Source organism: Rhinolophus hipposideros, assembly GCF_964194185.1.
Source record: "Rhinolophus hipposideros genome assembly, chromosome: 26".
In the NCBI taxonomy this organism is placed as follows: Eukaryota; Metazoa; Chordata; class Mammalia; order Chiroptera; family Rhinolophidae; genus Rhinolophus; species Rhinolophus hipposideros.
In genome coordinates, this window is record NC_138072.1 from 9,145,038 (window position 1) to 9,168,678 (window position 23,641).

General features: G+C 34.0%; 1 protein-coding gene across 3 annotated transcripts in view; it reads right to left on the reverse strand.

The window, feature by feature from the left end:
* Nucleotides 1-23,641, reverse strand: part of GPATCH2 (G-patch domain containing 2) — a 143,608-nt gene that overhangs the window by 101,693 nt on the left and 18,274 nt on the right. For 2 of the 3 annotated variants that reach the window (XM_081039127.1, XM_081039128.1), the window contains exon 5: nucleotides 23,546-23,625. In XM_081039127.1, the coding sequence (XP_080895253.1) occupies nucleotides 23,546-23,625 (80 nt within the window). Of the gene's footprint in view, nucleotides 1-21,341; nucleotides 23,416-23,545; nucleotides 23,626-23,641 lie in introns of those variants that run through there. The other variant, XM_081039129.1, reaches the window with a different exon arrangement.

Sequence of the window (23,641 nt, forward strand, 5' to 3'; positions counted from 1 at the left end):
AATAGTTTTGGTGTTTTAAATAGATACATTTCTTCCACAGCTTGATTAGTTCCCTAAAGTTTCTGGTACCATTTTTTTTTTTTTTTTGCCATTCTTTTCTTGTATCAAAGTTTTTGTCCATTTACACACTGACTTATGTTTTACTGATTGAATAACACTGTCATCTTCTTATCACGCAACTCACATATTTTGATATTAAGCATATTTATTTATAGTCTTTGTCTTTTAAAGTTAACTTTGAGGTGGTAAAATATATAATAGATATGAGTATTTCATGCTAGTCTAAAATATCAGTGTGAAATTAAAATCTAATGAATATATCAGTGAACTTGGGTTAATATCACATGATGCTACCAATTTCTGTCTCCTTACGGTATGAATATAGAATGAGTGACCCTCTCATCCATCCTAAGTACATGATAACTGATATTCTGAGTTAGTCAAAATATGTACACAAGAATTTCACTTATAATATCAAAAAGTAAATACTTTATTATATGCACACTTAGAAATTATGGTGAATTATGCCTAAAGTTTTGCTACCCTCATGAAATTTTTTTTTTCATTTCCAGTGAACTGAGTGAGGTAACTTTACTTCAGTCTGATTTTTTAAAAGGTATAAATTCTCCTAAACTTAAAATTTACAAAAAAGTATATGAAGAAACATGACTTAGTTTTATGATTCAAATAAAATTCGAACAATAATATATGTTACTATTATATATAAAATTCAAACAATAATATATGTTACTTATGATAAACAATAATAAGAAAACTAAAAATACATTGTTTTAAAAAACAGTGGCATCGCTTCTCAGCCGTTTGGCTAAGATCAAGTGTAAAAAACAATGGCGAGGAATGCCAAGAATGTAATGAGAAATGACATGGTTTCCAGTGGCAATTCATTCAAGAGAAAAATCGCAAAAAAATACCAAGAGACATGAGAAAGTGTTATTAAAATTTTAATACTATTTTACAAGTAAAATTCTAAGGAAGAATAGAAAAGCAGAGATGCCCAAACCTAGGCAAGAAAAAAACCTCTAGCAAATCTAATGAATTTAACTTGCCCCGCCAGATCTTTTCAACTTATTGAAAAATTCACTTGACTTAATATTGACACAGAGATGTGTAAATCAATACAATCAGAATGAAACATATATTTTAATTTAAAATGTTTAGACTGCAGCAGTAAATCTATGCACCTCACATATAAAAATCATCAAGAGTTTGAATGTTGAGACATAATATTAGGGCTAAGCAACATCTAAGGGTGAATGCCAAATACTAAATTGTTATCATTAAAATTTTTACTTTTTATGGCACACGTAAGGCAATCTTCACAAAATTTACTGAAGCACCAGATGAGCTGAATTTCACTGAGAATCCATCAAAGCCTGCAACCAGGGCACCACCTATCTGCTGTTTATACAAAAAGTCTTATTTTTATATACAACTCACAAGCTATTATGATCTTTCCAAATGCAATGAGAAAAAAAAAAAAAAAACACGAGGGTACCCCTTAATCTTAGTAATTTTCTACGCAGTCAGAAGCCTTAACCGTGCTATCCAATATGGTAGCCATCAGCCCTATGTGGTTATTAAGATGTTTTGAAAGTATAAAATATACAACAGATTTTGAGTACACAAAAAAAAGTGTAAAAACATCTCAATCATTTTTGCTACAATAGTCTTACTATCACACATATTTTCAGGGAACATAATGTGCTCCATTTAGGAAAGAAAGTGACACTTCCGCAGATAAGCACAAGTTTAACTTTATCTCCTTAACTGAATTTACTATATGTTCACAAGTTTAATTTGGTAAATGACTCCATAAATCTAACCATCTTGAATTTAAATAAATTGGGACTATCCCCACTCCCCTATCTTACATATAATGCTTATCAGATACTATGAAAAGGGTAAAAAATATTCATAACTCTGATCACTAATAAGATAACCTTTCAACTTACAAATTTGAAAGTCAAAGGGGAAATGTTATACTTCAGAAAAAAAGTCTACATCAAATAAAGGGTTAGAAAGCATATATGATCATAGCTAAATTTTCCCAATTATCTCAAAGAGATCTGCTTTTCACATCTGATTAATATCATTTCTCATATAATGTGTGTATAACTGCGTACTGTAGTTTTTTTTTTCCTTTTACTCTTATCATCCTTCTCCATTAAAATCTTTCCCTTCCCCAACTTATCCTCTTAAACTTTACTACTTAAAAGAGTGGTCCTCAGACCACCAGCGGTGGCTTTATCTAGGAGCTAGTTAGAAATGCACACTCTCAAGCCCCACCCAAGATTTCTGAATTAGAATTTATATTTTAACAAGATCCACCCCACCATCCTCCAAGACCTATCTGGAGACTAATGAGAAGAAGCACTGCTCTAGGCTTGCTGGAAAGAATTTCTACCGTCACAGTCTGTTTTTCTGGTCTTTACCTTTTAAATGTCTTTATTGGTCTTCAGGGTAACAAAGTGCGGAAGCATCTTAGAAACCACTGATTTCAAAACGTTCATTTTCCAGATGAGCAACAAGAAATAATTATGAATACCTAGCTTAGGACCTTGCATAAAAAGGTCCTCGATAAATGACAAGTTGTAAGACAAAGACAAGAGGAGAAACTGAAGCGGAAAGAGGTTGAGGACTTAACACCTCTTGGTGTAGTTAATGAGTTGCTGGGCTCCAACAAAAATCTGTGTCTCGTGCTGACTCCGAAGCCCCGTGCTCATTCCAATTCATGAAACGACTAGCTAGATGAGGCCAGAGTTTGAGAGATTTTTGGCTTTCCTCATTTCTCATTGGGATGTGTGGGAGAGTGTGTCGCTTGTGACATGGCAGGTGAACACACATGCATGCCTAGCTCTGAAGGGCTTTACAGAGTAACGGTTTTAAGAATTAAAAGCATAAAAACACAACTTTCACAAATATGGCATCTATTTCTTCACCTTAAGGTCAAATTTCCTTTCCTACATTGATCATTTGTGCTTCTGTCAAAAATATCTGAGGTATCTGAGGGGTGGAAATCAGGAAGTGATTAGTAAAGGGCATGTGAAATACGTTTAAAATGCTGACACGAATGACCTTAACTGGGTTGGGCATTATTATTTGAATTTGCCGTTGTTCATTTTCCCCTACTTCTTTCTTTCATATCCCTCCTCCTCTTTGCTACCCACTTCCTGTTCCATTGCCCCTGGCTCCTTTTCTTCAACTGCCACAGAAAAGACAAAGTTGAAGAAATATTTGTAAAAGGCTTGACACTCTTTGGGAGAAAAGCACTACATAAATTAATACAAATAATAACTTATAATTAAATTTTGTACCAAGTATTTTTATAAAGCATTTTCATAAATATTTTCTAACGGCCATCATAAAACAATAATGTCAAAATGCTTTTGAGAATAACAGTGAATATAAAGATTGACTCCACAAACGAGCATTCTCTGGCATGGTAAATTTGTTTACTTTTTTTTTTTCCAGTTAATAACATTATAAAAAGTCATAAGAAGAGAAAAATACTCAGGCAATAAACACAAAACAATGAATTACAGAAAAGGCAACACCACAATTTTACTTATAAGAAAGCAAATTACCCAGTTGTAATATTGGGTAAAAATAAGTTTATATACACAGAGGGTGCCAAAAAAATGTATACACATTTTAAGAAGGGGGAAAACTGTATTAAAATTGTAATATTCAATGTATGCCAATAACAAAAGATGAATACAAGTCATGTGTATACATTTTTTTGGCACTCCCAGTATGTGTGTGTGTGTGTGTGTGTGTGTGTGTGTGTACATAAGCTAAAAAATGAAGGCTTAACATCAAAATATTGTGGAGCTAGTGACAATGGATTAAATTGTGTCTTATTAAAAACCAGAAGAAGGTGGAAAGCATGTAAGCAATTCACAGCATAACTAGACAGCAACACAGTAAAACGAGAGAACGTTAACCATTTAGATGATTTGCACAGTTACTCATTCAGTACCTTACTTCCAACTGACATTTGAGTAAAAAGTATACTTAACTGTGATTAATATGGGCAACTACGGTTGCAGAGTTTATACTACAACAGAAATACACCATTCATTGTAAGGATAGCTAACCTTATGATAAAAAGTGCTATACATTAGAATTTTAGAGTTTGTAAACTCCTTCTTGGGTAAAATTCAGTAAAAGATGAACATCTCCTAAATAATTATTGCAAGTATTTGATTACTCCCATTAACAGAATAAATGTATTAAACAGCAGATTAGGCACAGATAAAAATAATTATTTAACTAGGAGACAAAGCTACAGAAATTATCTACAATGTGACACAAAAAGACAACGAAATGGAAACTACAAAAAAAAAAAAAAAGGTTGAGAGACATTGAGAATATAATGAGAAAGTACAACATATGTCTGTCTGGAATCCCAGAAAGATGGAAGATAATAAACAAGAGGCAGTGTTGACATAAGAGCTATTTTTAAAAAAAAACTGGTTAAAGACAGGAATTACCAGACATAGGGAAGACAACATAAAAGCAAAGTAAATAAATTTATGTTTACATATAACATTGTGAAACTATAGAATATCCAAAAAAGAATCAGCTAACGGAGGAAAAAACACATTATCTATCATTAGTCTGAGAACAGATTTCTTAATAGCAGCAGCTAATGCCAGAAGATAGGAATAGAATATCTCCAAATGTTGAGAAAAATCATTTAATCCAGAAAAGAAAAAAAGAAGTATATATATGTATATATATGTATATATATGCAAAATAATATATATATATAATATATAAAAATAATATATATTTTTAAATATATAAAAATAATATATATATTATATATATATATATGCAAAAAACTAGTTTTCATAAATAAGGGTGAAATGAATCCAGTTTCAGGTAAAAAGAATGAATTCATCAGTTTCAGAACTTCACTAAAATACCTTCTAAATCCATACTCGAAGAAAAATTATTCCACAAGCAAACTATGAAATGCAAGATGAAATGGTAAGCCAGAATCTGATAAGCCTTGAGATCTAAACAAACACTATATATTAATACAAAGGTCTAATTTATAGGTTTATAAAACTGAAAGGTTGGAGAGGAGAATGTTCAAGTCTGAAGAAGGATAAAGACAATTAGTGTATTATGGTCCTTGTATTGTCAGAAGTCCTGACATTATTGTCCATGTACCTTAAATTTAACACCTACCTGAGTATTCAATATTTCTTAAGCTAGCCAGGCATGTTTACAACTCTTTTTATCTTCAGTTAATGCTGGATTTAAGGACTTAGAAGGGGTGACCTATGTTTGCTCACAAAAGGACTATTAAGAAACAAATCTACATTAATCTTCATAAGAATCCCTTCTTCACGCATTCAATATTCTCACTAACACACTGAGTTCCTCTGATGAGTCAGGCATTGTTCTAGGCACCAAGGAGAGAGGTGAACAAGACAGACGAGGGTCTCTGCCCCAAGAAGCTTACGTTAGCAGTTGGAGACACTAGACAAGAAAAAGAAAAGTCAGATATGGTAAATGCTATGAAGGAAAGAGAGAAAGTCACGTGAGGGAAAGAGATTAAATGATGGAGACAGATAACAGACCAAAGTAAGTTTGCCTAAGATTGTGTAAAAGCAGCACCTCAAATCAAGCTCCTTTTAATTCCAAATCTCCTGATCTTTCTACTATATAATACTACCCTTCCTATGCTTTGTGGAAAAAAATCAGACACAGCTCAAATACCCTTTTTTGATACCCCCTTAGTAGAAGTGATCCTTCTTTTTCTTCTGATCTTAGTAGTGCAGCTGGTTTAGGTCTCTGTTGTGGTCCTTACAACTGTTTTTAGCTGTGCATTAGTCTGTATTTCCCAAACGACTGACGAGGCTTCTCAAGAGTAAGGACATGCATGGGTCATTCATTGCTTCTGGACTTCCAGACTTCAGCAAAGTACCTGGTCTCTAGTAAATCTCAATACCTTTTTGTTCTTCAACCCAATGATGATTTTCATTTTAAATATGATCAAAATAAGAACTATTTATATATTAGTTATGTCTTCTTCAATTAAATATTTGGGAAAGTTTTAAAAGAGCCAATAAGTAATGGAATATCAAGTAAAATCAAATTAATTATAACCTCATGGAGATGACCAGAAAGAGGGTAACGTGTTCTGAGGGTGGAAGAGTGATTCTTATAAGAAAAAAAAAAGCAGATTGGCATGAGAAGAAGGGACATGACCACGGGTCATCTATCAGAACTACCTTGGCAGGATTTTCAAACTACACATGCTGTTCCTTACTGTAGAAGTGATGGGACTTAGCTCTGACTCCTACCCATGGTTAAGATTTGCTACCTGAGTGAATCACTATGTAGAGGTAATAATGTGTTATTATCTCTCAGGTATACTGGGATGGAGAAAATACCAAGAACCATGGGCTAGAGGGTACACAGAGCTAAAAATAAACACCTAGTTGCCTTCTGCAGAGGGTAAAGATCAAACATTGCTAGAGCAAAACAAGACGGTATAGATGTAAGAGAGCTGATTAAAAACAAATACAAAACAAACATCAGAATGCAACTCTTTAAGATAAAGGGAAAGACAAAGCGTTAAAACAGTCAGAGTGGCAAGGAGCAGTTACAGAGGAAGGAGAACACTGAGAAAAGTACAAATAAGAGAAACCAAGAAGGGTGTTCTAACAGGAAGGTGCTAAAGTGACAAATGCTGAAGAGTATAACTGAGAAAGATAAGGCTGAGGAATCATTAGAGCTAGAATTTCAATGGTGACCTAGGAAAAGGATGACAGAGAGGAGTCTTAAAGGAATTAGAAGAGCATGGAAAAGATAAATCAATGAAAGATAGTTATTGTCTTGGCAGTAGAACTGTCTTCTCAGCAGCACAGCCAAAGATTCAATTGCAAAGGACAACTGATAACAGTTATTTAAATCTGGTATCTGAATAGCACTGGGTTCAATGACAGGGCGTAGGAAAATAAGAGTACTGGTCTACCTATTAGAGCGTTCTTTCAATGGGAACAATTATTTTAAGCATATGGTTGTGTTTTCACACCTTATTATAATTATCAGCATGATCTCTTCATTCAAAGGGCTGATTTTTTTTAATGAAGCATTTTCTCTATTAAAACTTAACTGAACCATAAGACATCATTCAAATGTGACATTCTCAGAAAAATCCCAATCATATAACTAAGTGCTTTTCAAAATGAACTAAAAGTAAAAAAATAAAATGACATAGCTTGCAAATTTTAAACTGAGTAATACCTTCTTGACAGTTCTTTATTCTTCACTCAGTATCATCATTCATGTACACCACTGTACATAACCAGTGAAATGGATTATAACCTCCTAAAATCGTGAATTCTGAGACAGGTTAACAGTCATACACTACTGTGGGCTGACATCACAAGAGAACTTGAATACCTTCAGCTAGGAAATGCCCTTTTAGGGTGCAGCTACAATCTCGACACCAAGGCACTCGATATATTATCTGCCTGGTCCCCTGAAGGCATTACTGCTTTGGACTTCCTGGAGTAAATGAGTACTAATAGTTCCCTTACAGTTTACATTGTCTGATTACATACCTTATTTCATCTTAGCTTTCATTATCCCAATTTTAGGCATGAGGAAAAGGAAACTCAAAAAGTGATTCCTCCAAGGTTACACAGCCAGTAAATCATGGATGTGGGAGAAGTTATTCTGATTTCTAGTTCCATGCTTTTCGCTTGCACCACACCAAAAGTGGCTAAAACACTTTAGTAATGAAGTGGTGGGAGTGAGGTCTCTGAAAGATAGGCGAGATGCCTTCTGGCAGGGAAGTTTTCAGATAAGGTTCTAACTAAAATGTATTTTGATGAGTGGGCAAGATTTCCACAGACTGACATGAAGTGTGATGTTTCAAATGATAAAAATAGTAGGAGGAAAGTGACAGAGGCTGGAAAGTGCAAGGCATACTCAGGATGCATCATCTGGGCAGCATTAGGATGTGAAGATCGGAAAATAAGGTGAAATCCTAACGGCAAAGACCTAGAACAGGTAGACAAAGAGTTTACATTTTATTTGGTAAACCAACGGGAGGCACTAATAAAGTTGAAGTCAAATGGGTGACAAGGATCACATTAGAATTTGAGGCGAGTGCGCGACGGTGTGAGACAAAGTAGAGAACAATGGAACAAGAACAGTTAGGTTCTGTCAATAGCCAAGAGACTGAACTAGAGAATCAGGGGAAAAAATGTATCGATCATTAACTGACCCCCTTAAAAACATTCATTTTGCTTGAAAGTAATAAATTTCACCTGGCGACTCCTAAACCAACAGTTAAAAACATTAACAAAAATTCAGTCTCTCGGATGAATTCACATTTGACTAGAAATATTAGAGGCTGATGAGGAAAATAGAAAAGTACACTGGACCAGGAAGTAGCAGACCATGGCTCTGGCTCTTATTAGTTATGTCAGTTATCTTCTCAGAAATTCCTCCTTTGAAAGGGGTGTATGACAAACCTGTTGTCCTTCCCAAAACTGAACACTACCATGCAAAGGTGACATTTTGGTATTGTTAAAAAGTCTTTATAACTGACAGTAATAAAAACACCTAAACACTTAAGTGATAAATAGACCCTGTATCCATAACCAGTTTATAAAGCCACCAGGGCAATACCACTAAAATCTATTATCAGTATTTTAGAAGAAAGGCATGTGCATTCAGTTTACCTTTTTTTTTTATTTATTTAAAAGAGCATGATGTGATTTACTTTCATATTTAATGTGATGGGGAAATCAAATTAGGAAGTATACATAAGTCAGAGATTACTTTTAAAGTTTTTACAGCTAGCTAAATTCATTAAAATCTATAATTTGTTCATATAGAAATTAATTTTGAAGTACAAATGAGTAATATACTTTATTAAAGAATCCATAGATCAAAAAAGTTAATACGTTGACAGCTTCAAAAGAAAGAAGCACTATTTTTAGAAGAAATAAGACCTGTAATTCATGTCTGATCTTTGCCTTTGAAAACATGATTTCTTCACTGTGGTTAGCCCAATTAATGAATTCTATTTTGGCTATTCTGGCTATACAGATTACCTTTTTTAATTGCTAAACTAATCATATAGCATCTTATATACCAGGGGTACATAAGAGATTTATGAGATTATCTTAAAATGTATATACATTTCTTGGGCAACCTCTATAATAGCAGTGGCACAAACTTGCCTATGACTTACAGGTTTGATTCAAATTAATGTCCTTTTCATTTCTAATAGTAATAGTATCCATTCTAAAAATCAGTTTTAGAATTACAGATGACATAAAATGTGTAGACTTCACCAAGTCTTAGAACATGTTGATTGAAAACACATTTTTTATTAAATCTGTGGGGCAGTAAAATGATTCTCACTTTCATTCTTAAATTTTACATAATAGTGCAGTGTAGATGGAGGTGGGAAAAAAGGGATAAAAATTTGACTTCACTGTGGAATGAAGAAATGTATAAAATTAAAAGGACGAAAGTCAGTGTTCACCATACAGTATTTGAAAAAGACGTAATTTAAGTCTAATGATAATATTAAGTGTATGAAGAATGAGAAATGCTCATGTATCATATACTAAACGAAAACATAATCATGACTACATTCTAAGTCATTGTGTATGTGAAAAACCAATCTGATTTCACACTTAGGATACTTTAAAAAAGAATAATCTGAAAATGTATATATAGAGAGATTTAAAAATGTATCTGGAGATTAATAAGGGGAAGACCTAGAATAGAGTTGATTATTTGTGCTTCCGTTTAATGCCACTTTTTGGGTATCTATCCTTCTTGGTAATAAATACATGATATAACAGCCCTGCCCCATGTATCTCTCTCTTCTCTTATTTTGATTCAAAAATGGATCTATAGCAACAATCATCTAACACCCTCCTAAGTGCTTGCTTTGTGAATCTGGCCCTTACTCAAGAAGTTACACTGAAAAGTCTTTTAATCTCCTTCTGAAAAGAATTCGCTGGATTGCATTTAAGTTCAAGTTCAAGGGTATTAAAATGTACAAAGGAGAGTGAAAAAGGTGCTAGGTTATAGATTTTAACTTCTTAACTAGAAAACTGACTCAAAATAGATTTTCTAATTTACAATGAATCAAAAGAGAAAACATTAGACCATAGCAAAAGTGGCACAAATGTATCAAAAACCAAATGAATAAACATTTGAGGAGATTTATTATTAGAAATTGCAATAAATTTTGGAAAGATGAATTGATTTTAGTTAAAAGGTATAACTGACAATTTATTGGGCGGGAAGATGCATTATTTTCCAATTGTTATCCATCTACAGTAAAACTGATTTGTGTCCTATTGTATTTTATGGAAAAGGAGAGTGCAACTTTCAGTGATTTAGATTAAATGTATTAATCATAACCAGGCACTGTGAACTATATATCTACTATTAAAGAAGATTTTTGACATTTAATTCTGTAGCAATATTTTGGCTCTGTACCACTCTTCCTAAATCCAATTCCTGCTACAGTTGGCAGATTTCTCCCTTTTAATTTTATGAGGCTTAAAGTAGCATTTAACCACCCATGCGGTAAATAATGCGGGATTAGAAATATTTAGTGTTTTGTTTCCCTTTCAAGAGTGGTAATCCATCAAATCCAAAAATGTTCTCTAAAATTTTTCTGTATTTTTGGCAATCTCTAATATATGATATCATAAAAACTATAAAATTAAATAAAATGCATTACATAGCCAGAATAGATCTGCTTTTCCAAAGAACTGTGTTAACCTAAAAGAGCAGGTAAAAATCACTTTGAACCAGAAACACGGGATCCTTATTGAAAAACAACAAAATCAAATAAAGATCTAGATTAAAACATACTTTGATTAGAATCGTTTAATTTTTTTCCCTCAAGTAACAAATGTTAATGAGTGTGCAAATAATTTCTAAGCAGTTTAACCATTTAATATCTATCTAAACCACATATAATGGCAAGCTGAAGTATTAGAGTTATAATGGAAAACAATTATTGAACATCTAAATGCGCTAGCTATTTGGCTAAGTGCCCCGTAAATATAAACATAAAATTTAAGTTTAGTACATTTTGTGATGCACATTTGCTCCCAACAAATAAATTTAACTCATAATTTTTTCATAAAGTGAGACATAAGACAAAGTGAACTGATTCACCTAAAGAAGTTAATATTCCTAAGAATAATTTGGAATAATTACAAACATTTTCCTATTTACATGTGAGCTTAAAAATAATTAAAAACTGCAATTAAAAAGTACACTGTTATTAAATCAAAATAACTGCCAGAAAACTGACTCTAAACAAAATCGAATTTGAATTTTAAAATTTTAATGTACATGAAATGTTAATTTTAGTTATTAATGAATCCAAATTATTACAATAATCACACTATAACTGCATGCGGCACTCTGAGATATATCAAAGTAATAAAGTAACCTGTCAAATGAGTAATTATCTACATTTAATCTATATTTAAAACAAATGGCCCAGAAATGAGTAAAGTCTGTAACTCACTCAAGACACATTGATGCTATATATTCATGGTTGGAACATCTAATTTCTTCATACATATTCATATCTTAATTCACTTTTAACAAAGTTTATGATTATGACTGTTGTGAAAATAAGTGTATGTCCTCATAGTGTCTAAATGAAATCAAAGATTACCTACCAGAAATGAGACAATCTAAAAAGAAAATGTGTGTGCACGTGTGTATATGTGCGTGAGTGTAAAGGCCTCTTTTTTCATAAAGTGTCTGCTTTGCCCCTTTTGCCCTTCACGGTGCCACACTGTGGAGTTGGGAATTATATATTGGGAAAAATAGAAGAAAAGAAAACCCATCCCATCAGCTAGATAGCCAGTTTCTTTAAGAAGCATTCCAATGGAAAGTAAAGGCATTTCAATAACAAACATACACATGTGATTCATTAACCAATGTATTTATAATGGATTAGTAATACATATAATACGTACAATATTTTTTTTTTTTTTTAGAAAACAGGATGACTGACATTATGTTCAATCAAGGAATGAGTTAGATTAATTGGTGTTTCCTATAAACAGTCAATTCCAAAGGCTGGGCAGGTACTAGTGTTTTAAAAAGCTATATAAGGAAGTAGGATTAGGGAAATGTGATATTAATAAATATAAAAAAAGCTGGTGTTAAATTTGTAACGAATGAAAATTTTCAGTACACGTTGCAACAAATTTAAAAGGGTGAAGTAAGAATTCAACAATAAAAACTCCTGAATCTTTCCTTAAAATGAGAACCCCATCCAGTTTTGCAATGGACAACTTTTACAAGTTGACAAAAAATTTAAATTTCAAGTCTTGTGGTATTTTCCAAAATTAACATTTCAAAAAAGCAAAATCATTTCAGCTCCAGCTAAAAATACAGAAGAGTACAACTTTTGAAAATTTTTATTTGGAAAAGGATTGGAGTAAGAAGACCTGGGTCTGATCCTTCTTAATGATGCTACTTCTTTGAAAATCTCTGTGAATCCATCAAAAAGTATTTACAGTAATATTTGTAGCACAAGATGTTTGGAGACTATAAGATGCTTTTTACAAAATATTAAATGCTATTTAAAGATTTACTACTGTCACTAACCTTTTTGGATATAACAAAAACCTAACTGATAGGTAACAGAAAAATTTACCTTATAATAAATTTGAGGAAAAAAAGATTTATATGTCAGCAGGAGCTAAACAGTTAAATCAACAGGTATCAAAGAATAGGAGAGATAATGTAGGTGAGGGAGAAGGATAAGGAGAGTTGACAGCATATTTACATGATGATATATCCAATGAAGTAGATTTAACTTGATTGACCAAACAGAATAATGATTTGTCCAATATAGTCATTAAGTTGACCAAACTATGTGGCTTAGACGTTTGTTACTGGGCCTTCAGGCCTGTATGATTTTTCTACATATTAAAAAGCAAGTGGGAATATAATTTTTACCCTCGACGGGGAGGGTATACAGCTAGGGTCAGTACTTGGGGAGTGAGCCATAGGGCCAGAGTTTAAATCCTGACACTACCGATTACTAGCTATGACCCTGAACAAGTCATTTAAGCCATTGTCTCTGGTTCCAAATTTATAAGATGGAAAGAAAAATAATATTTACCCCAGTAGGCTTTTTTGGAAGATTAAATGAATTAACATACATAAAGAGATCAGAATGCCTGTCACCTGGCAAAGAAGAACTCAATAATTGTTAACTAGTATAATTAATAGTAATCAAATATTTATGTCCTTTAATACTAGTTACGTAAGATGAAAGCTGATGATGAGAAATAAATTGTTTAATAATATACTATAATAAAGTATTACACAGCTAAACTAATGAGTGAATAAATAGCATGTACAGTCTCTTAGGCATTTTCTTTTTAAAGTATAAAATCCAAGGTGCTGAGTAATAAATGCTCCATTTGCACAGACGGGTGAAGAATGGGTGTAGTCCCCTGGATGCTTATTGTCCAATTTGACTTTGGCAACCTGTGTATCTCTTAACTTTTTTTAAAAAACGAAAAGTATAAAAGGACAGTAGGCTGGACATCCCAGTAAACATAACCCACTGATCAGACACATTTCAGCTCCCTCCCAAAGCCCCACTAAAACGACAATGAAAGAAGAGCAGCTCAGAGTTTATCCCATGACAACGTTAAACTAGAATGGCGTCGTACCTATGGGCCACCTCTTACAAGATAACCTCACTGAAATCAAGGCGCTTCCATGGAAGTCTGCACACGGAATGCTCCGACCTCTGCTTTGCAATCCGAGTGGTGGTGACATGTGGACTCAAACACTATCCCACCGCCCACCCCACGGGCCTCGAGGCAGGGGATTCCTTATCAGGAGATTGTTGCACAGGAAATCCCTATGGAGAGCAGTGCTGAAGCTTCCCCTCAACCCCAAACTGAGCAAGCCCTGCGTCTGCACACGAAGCCTCCCGTCAGCTTCTGGGGCTCTCTCCAGTGCAGTCTTACTGTCACGTCGTGAAACACAGAAAAGAACAAATTACAAACAATGAAGCACTTAGACACCGATATGGGTAGGAAAGGATGTACTTAAGGTCGCACTGGCGGTGTAACTAGTGGAGGCAAACCACCTAAAAAACCGGGTAATATTCCCAGTAACTTCTTCTCGACATTTTAAAAACGATTGAGCATGTACCGGGTGCTGGACTCCTATCACTGGGTGCTACATGTGCTCCGGGACACAACACACACAGAAGCAGGTCGATAACAGTCTAAAATAGAAAGTACCCACCAGTGACGGAGGAAAGGCAGAGGCAGTAGGTGCAATGCCATTTCAGGAGATGGAGTGATCTCTCAAGTGTGAAGAGTTGGGGAAGGTTTTAAAGAAAAACGGTACAGCACGTGTTCCTTGAGGGATGTGACGCTAACAGGAAGAAGAGGGCTGCGCTGTTGGGAGCCAGGGGACAGGATGAATGACTATGGCTGAATATGGGTAAGCTGATGAAGGGGTGGGGGAGTAGAGCACACAGGAACAGGGTGCAGTGTTATAGGTCAGAGGTGAGCGTCGAAGGGAGACTGGAACGAACCTGGGTTTTGTGACAAAGGCGGTGACAACCAGTTTCTGCCCAGGGCACAACCATGTTTTAAAAATGTTAACTTGGAGATTTCCTGCGATTTGGATAAGAGGGGAGGAAAACCAGATGAAAGAGTGATGAGGGAGGAGATTACTGTGCTATCAGAATGTCAGCCCACGGAAGGAGAACGGACTGTCTGGTGCACACACAATGCAGTATGTAGATGATGCAATCTGGAACTGTCCACTAGAAATGTATCTGATTTTACTAACCAACGCCACCCCACTAAATTTAATAAAAGTTTTAAAAAACGTAAACTTGTGAGTAACTACCCTTGGGCAGTAATAGATGAAATTAGAATAAAGGGGCTAATATGACAGATAAATAAGATTCAGACGGCCTAGATATGCAAAGAGTGTGAGAACACATAAAACTATCCGTGCTTCCCTTAACAAACGTTAGGTCTCTTCTCTCTCCCTTTCCTAATGAGTTTTTACTAACCAAACCGGAAGGTAATGGACGACAAAGGGATATCTTCCTCATTTTGTGTTCCCAGCCCTTCCCACAATGAAGACACCATATGCTTTCATTACATATGTGTATGACTGAACCAAGATAGCTACGGCTGAAAACACCATCGAGCAAGACATTAAGTGTCTGCATCACATGGAACATATACTTATTCATTCATCCAAAAATGATATAAAATCCTCCTTTAAAAATACTGTGGATCGAAAATTAGAAGAAGTCTACCAAAGATATACGTAAATGAGATAGAATGAGATAAAATGTCACTAATGTTTAGTTTTGTATTTTTTTAAAATTAAAGTTTATTGGGGGGAAATGGGTAGTCAAGTTACATAGATTTCAGGTGTACAATTCTGTAATACATCATCTATATATATCACATGCTGTGCTCACCACCCAGAGTCAGTTCTCTTTCCATCACCATATATTTGACCACTTTTATCGTTTTTAAAGACTGTGTAGTTTTTAAAGAAGTTATTTCTAGACTACATACTTCAAAATCTATACAAATCTGAAAGACCTCTAAAAGACCAAGGACATACTATTAAATATTACCAAAATAATATTGCAACTTAAGATAAACACAGCTGCCAAGTACAGAACTGTGCTGAGCTGGAACACTGTAATAGTGAACTGTAACCAATTAGCAGATTTAAATGTGAAGTTCTAAGAGAAGGACGGTGTTTAGACTGTTCCTAGCACAAGTGATCACTTCTTCAGTATACAAAGAAATCATCAAACCTCTACTTTATTCCCCCATTAAGTACTGGTTGATGTTTCAGGCAATTGTGGTTTCACAACAAAAATGTTACAAGTTTTTATTGGCTTAAAATATGTATAAATACCTGTTGGCATATATCTTTGTTTTGTCAGGGTCCCTCTGCCCGGATGACAGACAACAACCACCTAGCTGGCATTTGCTAACTGTAGTACGGGGAACCCCTTTTATTTAGAGGGCTTCTGCGTGCATTCTCAGTTGTTCAGAGTGACCTTCAGTTGGAGGATGTGCAGGTGACTTCGATATAGAAAGCACTTGTTAAACATTATTTGGAAGTGTTCTACCCATCATTGATTTTGAACTTTTCTGATATTATGCATCTGACATATCTGAAGGCAAATTAGAAAACTGAGTTTTATAGACCATCAGAATAATCCTATCAGCAACATAAAAGGCAGGAAACCAGAGTTGATGCTTCGAAAAAAGTGAAATGTTTGCAGCATTTCTGTTTCCCCGATTTTGATGGAAAAAAAAGAATCCTGACGGGGCTGCTAGCAATGTCACCACCATTTTAAAGTGTAGCAAGGATAAGGGGTCTTCAGTCTCTCTCTGTGGCGTCAAGTGGTTACCAATCAATGCTCTTAATTTCTAAAAAAGAGCATTTTAGAACATATTTCAAAGATTTCTTGGGATACCAAAGTTTTTTAGGGGTAAGGAAAATCTTTGTTAAAAGCAGTTTTAAAAAACCTCACATTTGCAAATGCAATGTTTTAAAAAAGATTCATTAAAAAGTCTATGGATCATTTCCACACACACACAAAATCTTAAAACAAGGCATTTCTTTACAACGAAGTGAGTGACCTAAGAATTTGCATGCATTACCAAATTGAAAAAAATGAAAAGACAGCAGGGCATTTCATGCATTTCAAAAAATGTAACAGACTGGCTGCCCTGTACAATATGGAAGTAAGTAGCCATGATAGCAGATTAACTATTACCATATTGTAATATTAAATATCACGACATTCATTATGATTAAATGAAAGGGGAAAATAAAAATACTATATAAATATTTGGCACCTGCAAATGATTTTTAATTTAAAAAAAATTCAAAAACAGCAGTGATACTGTACTTTATAAACAAAAGTGACTTTCTTTTGCCATTTGCAGGCCTACCTACAGTGACATTAAAAGCTGTGCTCAACCTCGTCAGGAATCAGGAGAGATACCTAGGACCTCTTCCAACTTCTTGAATGAACAGGTAAGAGTAATACATAATACCCTTGTTTCTTTCCCCATGTTGTTAAAAAAGCAAGAAGAAAGAACTAGATCAGCCAAGGCAGAAAATTATACTAGGCTGCAAATCACATTCTCTCCAATCACCTTCATGTTCTGTAATTCTCTATCAGATGACCCTATTTAATTTTCCCCGTGGTCATTTTTATTCACATACTCACCCTCTCCCACCCAACCAAATTTATTTTTACTCACTAAAATACAAGGTCCAGAAAAGCTTGTCTGTCTTGTTCACTATAGTAACCGCCAAGGTCTAGACAGTATCTAGCATATGGTAGAGACTCAATAAGTATTTGTTGAATGAATGGATACTACCCCAAAGTGGATCAGATTATGAGGTCCAGTAAAACACGGGTTCAGTCGACTATGAATCTCATCTACTGGGGGAATAGGTAGAGAGCTTAGACTACGGGTATACAGTAAATCCTCACTTAATGCTGTCAGTAGCTTCCTGGGACCTGCAGCTTTAACCAGTCTGACCATAGGCTAATTGGTATAAACAAGAACTATGTTCCACTGGCATGCTTCTGTATATTAATTAGCCTATGGTAAAAACAGAATGAGCATTCAAACACTTGTTCAATGAATAAATGAATATATTACGATATAGCTGTACTATTTAAATTTGTATATGTATCTATTCCACTTTTAATAAAGTATAATACAGTAAGACTAAATATCAATATTAATATTGATAGTTTTTATTGAAACAGAATAAAAAATTGTTAGGTTCATATGTTCAAATGTCAATTATGGATATTAAATTTACATAATATGAACTATAAAGTTGTGAATGACATAAAAAGAATTTTACATCTATTAAGAGATACTATTAAGACATCTTTTGTAAAAGCAATATTTATTACAACGTTATTAAGCGGTACTTTTCTATGATACAAAATCTACTTTATCTCAAAATAAGTTCTCAGAAAAAAATATCAGTTTCTAGCATGAAATGTGGATCTTAAGCTGATTTCAAGGTAAGGTAAAAACTAAATTATTAACATACACAGTAGTAGAACATATACCCTGTTATATATATATACATATATATATATATTTATTTATATATATATATATATTTATATATATATAAATATATATATATAAATATATATATAAATATATATATATAAATATATATATATAAATATATATATATATAAATATATATAGAATACAAACAATTCTAAATATATATTCTTCTTATATTTGGCAGAATATAAAGCATTCTGAAAACTGCTTTAAAGATATAAATACCAGTTCACAGAGATTATAATTAAGCATTTAGTGATTGAATTCTATCGAAAAACATTAGATAACTAGCTAGCCCATGGTCAAATTACTGTTGAGGACATATGCCATGTGTATTCTTAAAAATCATTTTAGATTTGTTTTCTGTTATAAAAGTTCTCTTTTATCTCAGAGTAGCCTAAGAGAAATGTCTATCTAGTTCCCTTAGTTAAAACAAAACCACATAAAATGGTTTTTCTGTTGTACAAGGCTATAAATCAGACTGAATATTCCTAGTCTAGTATACTACAAAACAATAAAACAAAGGTTGAACAAGATCTACAGAGTAAATCACTATAATATCATTATCATTATCAATATACAATTCATGAAATGTGGCAGTTTGTGACTTTATAGAAGAGAAAAAAAATATACAAAATTAATTTTCTCTTGTAGAATGAACTGACTCAAGATTCTGAACAGATACAAACTATTGTGTTGTTGACTATAAACAGTATGCTTACTTGCACAGCATAGCAATTTAGATTAAGGATTGATGTTCACATTTTTCTCATATATTTAAACTAGATAAACACGTACAAATGAAAACTCAATTAAATCAGATTTGTTTCCTTTGACAGAACAAGTAACACCATCACCAAAAACCTTTTTTTCTCATTGGAACCATATACAAAACTGGTAACAATTACAGAACTTTTAGATAAAATCCTATAACCCATAGGTAATATTTATGTTGGATTTCAGGTACTATATTTTAAATGGAATCATTTACTTCCTGATCTTTAAATAGGCTACTGAATTTGAATGCTAACTTAGATAAATGTAATACCTGTTGAAAGAGCCTCAGTTTAAAAAAAGAATAAACTAAACCACCTACAGAAAACATTAATTAGGGTGTTTAGGAGTAGGTGTTTCCAGGCAACTGAAACGCTGCGCTGAACTCAGGTTAACCGGCATCACTTCGGAAGGACAGTACCCCAAACTGGTTCTGGGTGGGTCATTATTCTGAGGAGTATTATTCTGAATTGTACTTAGCACAAAGTCTGGATAATAGCCCCAGGATACCCCCTGGAATCATCATTTGCTTAAGTCTCCTATAAGACGTGACTATTAGAGGCTGATTAGCTGGTGCTGTATTCTATGAGAAGGGTAGCATAGTAAATTCCTCTCAACAGGAAATTCTCGGGACTCTGTCTACGTTCACCCCTCATGTAGGTAGCCAAATTATTTTTAAAAATCAGGTAACTCTGGACCAAAACCTCCTAAACAGGATGGGTCTTTCTACAGATGAATAGCTTAATAACTGCACGGGGGGGGGGGAGGAAGAAGTGTTTAGAATTGTTTTTAGTTTGCGATTAAGTTTTGATATTTAACACAGTAGCTGTCAATCTAAAATTCATTCAAAATTATTCCTCAGAGACCACATTAAAGACAAGAGTTGGTTCAAAAATAAATGAGGTATGAAAGAAACCGAGAAGCCTGCAATGTAAAGTAGCTTAAATATTAAGGCATATTATATATAAAACATGAAGTGTTTTAAAGTCTAAAATTCTGCACTTGACCATGATACAAATGTTCTCTAAATCCTGAGCTTCTGTGTTCAATATATCTAATAATAATAGCACCTATCATTTATTCAATATACACTAATGTGACAGAGATGATGGTGGACGTGTTAAGTAAACACAATCTCATTTAATCCTCATAACATTTCTGCAAAGTAACTATTGTCTCGATTTAACAGAAAGAGAAAATGCGGTTCAAACTGTAATTACAAGTCAAAAGAACAACCAAAGTGGGGATTCATTCACAAAGGTCTGACTTGAAAACCTATTTATTTTCTATAGTGCCACTTGGCTCTCTACACAACTAAACAGTCAATCCTCATTCCTCTTTCCTGGTTTTATGGCTGCAAATTTGCATACTTGCTAACATTCATTTGTAAACCCCCAAATCAATACTTGTAGTACATTCATGGTCATCCACAGACGTGAGCAGAGCAGTGAAAACTTTGAGTCACTGAAGCACGTGTGCATTCCTTCCCCCACTGAGGTCAATAAGGCCCCACTCTACCTTCTTGTTTCAGCACTAATTCCCTAAACAAGTGATCTCTTTGTGGTTTATTTAGTATCATGTTTTTCACACTTCCGTGCTTTCTGTTGGTGACTCACTGTTGTAAACGACCCCAGGCCCAGTGCTGCCAGTGCTCTCTGGTTTCCCAAGCGCAAGAAGGCCGTGCGTGCCTCATGGACGAAATGAGTGTATGAGATAAACTCTGTTCAGGCATGAGTTAGTTACAGGGCTGTTGGCTGAGTGTTCAATGTTAATGAATCAACAATATGTATTTAAAAAGATTTTAAAACACAAACATACATCAATCAAGGTTATGTACTGACCACCTGATGAAAATGTCACGATCACCAGAACCTAACCCTGTTTTGCCCTTAGGAGCAAAGGTTCAGTATTCGCTAATTCAGTGTCTGCAGTCATTTTACAGAACAGAACTATGGCGAATCATGAAAAATTAAATTGAAAACATCCCCCCCCCCAACAATGTTTGCATTGAGATTTCAGTAAAAGATTCTCCTGTCATGTCCTTCAAAGACCATCATTATATTTTGCAGTCATCACTCATCTGCTTAAGAAGAAGAAACCCTTTGTTGTCATTCTGTTTGATGGGTCATAGCTACATGTGTTTGACTTTGCTCAGAAAACAAATGTCTTAAAAGAAATCTGGCTCTCCAATGTGAAAGTCTAAGGAGTTAAATTTCATTTCTTATGACTGGATATCACAGGTACTATGTAAAGATGACTTTTGTGAGATTATGATTTTTAAAATTGGATTATTGGAAATAATATGGAAAGTATGGTCGACAGCAACAACAAAAAAGTCAGCACAGGAATTTAAAAATATCAGCACAAATTGGAACTCTTACCTTTCTTGCCCAAGTCAGATATTTTATTGAAAAAAAAAAATTACAGTACTTAAAAATCCAAACAAGGACAATTCAGGGTTGAATGAAAGAAAACCTGAAAAAGCCCATTGTCTTCAGTAAAATTTTGAACACAAAAAACAGAGCAGGAAAAGCATTTATGGCCTAATGCACTAGTTCCATGATAAACACACATATGTAGTATATCCCCATCAAGTGAAAGTTAATCACCTTTTTACAATTTAGAGAGGAAAGGCAGCTTTTACTATGGTTAGACCATGTATCATCAATACCATGAAGCTAGCCTATCAGTTGTAATAGCGTCTATAAAATACCACAGTGAGATTGCAATAAGCCTAGAAAATGGGCTACAAATCCCAGCTATGCTCAAGCAAGCAGTGAACCAAAAATAAAAATAGGTAAAACTGAACCAAGAACTAGATAGCATTTATCTAGGTTCATGATGGTAAGGCAAAGTTCATAGGCCAAGGTTTTAAAGGGACTTATTCAGATCCACAAGACAGTCATTATACAAAATAAAAGCATTTATGTAAGTCAGAAAAGCACAAAAACAAACAACAGCAACAAAAAAAAAAAAAAACAAACACATGAATTTTCACTGCAAAGGACATAGCACACAAAAAAGCTTACTTACAATTACCAAACACCACATTACTGTACCACTAAAATATCACTTTAAATATGAAAACGTAAAGAGACTCAAATTTGTACTTGATCATTTTTAATCTCTCCAGTTTAGAAAGGCAATCTAAAAGACATCACACATTCCTGCTTACTACCTTTGCTGAAATCCTTCAGACTGTAATAACTTGAGGTAAAGGAAATGTTGACTTTCAGTTTCTTTTCCAATCATCATATTTAAGTTAGCCATTAAATTCTGAATTAACAATTAATCCATACAATATAAAAATACATGTATTAAATCACAGTTTTCATCAATTATCAGAACTTACGAAAAATATGAATCATTTTAATATAACCATTTTGAAGAACTCAAATGGCCTGAACGTAGTATAGTGTCTAAATTATACTATCAATAGAAATGTTACATTTCCCCTCTGCTTGGTGAAAATGAGCTCATGCAAGTATGTCTGACACTCACAGTGACACACATGGTCTGTCATTCTAAGGATGTGCAAGCAGCTCTCACTTTTAAACATGACAAAATGATTCAGGCATACAGTTTTGTTGAAATATCAGCTTTCACATGATTTCAATAAGCTCTAAGCCAAAATGATCATTTTAATTGGTTCCGGGTATCAGACAAAGCACATAATTAAAAGGTAATAGTAAATGATTCTACTAGCACAGACTAGTTATCACTGTGGCTAGTTTAAAACTAGGATGATTTTTGCAGTACAATGAAAACTACAGTATAAAATACAATGAGTTGGCAATACAGAGCAGATTATCCCAGTAGAAAAAAACTTAAACAACATACAAGCTCCAGCAAAAATTAGCAACCTTACCTACTACTCATCTTAGCCCTTGTTAAAATACCCTGAGTAAAATGCAAATGTTTTAAATAATGCTGGTTCTATAGGATGTCTCTAAAAATGAACCATAAGGGTTAATGCATTGCGTTTTTTTTTTATTTACAACAATCAGGTAATGTAAAAATTAATACTTAACCAGTCACAATATAAACATTAAGGAATATTTATGTGATATCTGGACGTTTTTAATTTTCTAGCTTTTGTTAGCAGTTTGGCAAAGCAAGTGATACATAAATGGTTTCAATGTAAAAAAAATCATTAAAAGAGAAAAAATATATAAAATGTACAGTAGTTTCTACCCACCCTGGGTCAACCTAGATCCCTAGAAAGCTTTCCCCACCAGGTTCACTTCTGACTAAAGGAAGAATACCAGTCCTCCAGCAAAAACAGCCCCATCTTTTCATCAAAGAGGCTCTCACTTCAATGATATTCCTCCAGGGGAAGAGGACAGGAGCCAGGTTCCCTCGAATGTCATTCCCCAGATGTTCAAAACGTAACTAATTTATTAGCATTAGAAGATTTGGTTTATAGGGGAATCTCACTGGTCCAGTTTGTAGCCTACAAAAAAATGGATTATTTTTGAGTATAACATTAGAATATGCATAAAGGATGAGGATGTGGCTTTTTATTCCATAGAAATGGATACATTTCCAAACATGACAAAAATTAAATAAAAAAGCATGCCTACCATTGAAGATGGGGTCCCTCCAGATTTTTTAATATTCTTGGAAGGCATTCCATGAAGGCGACTGAGTCTAGCTTGGAAACCTGGAAAATCAAAGAA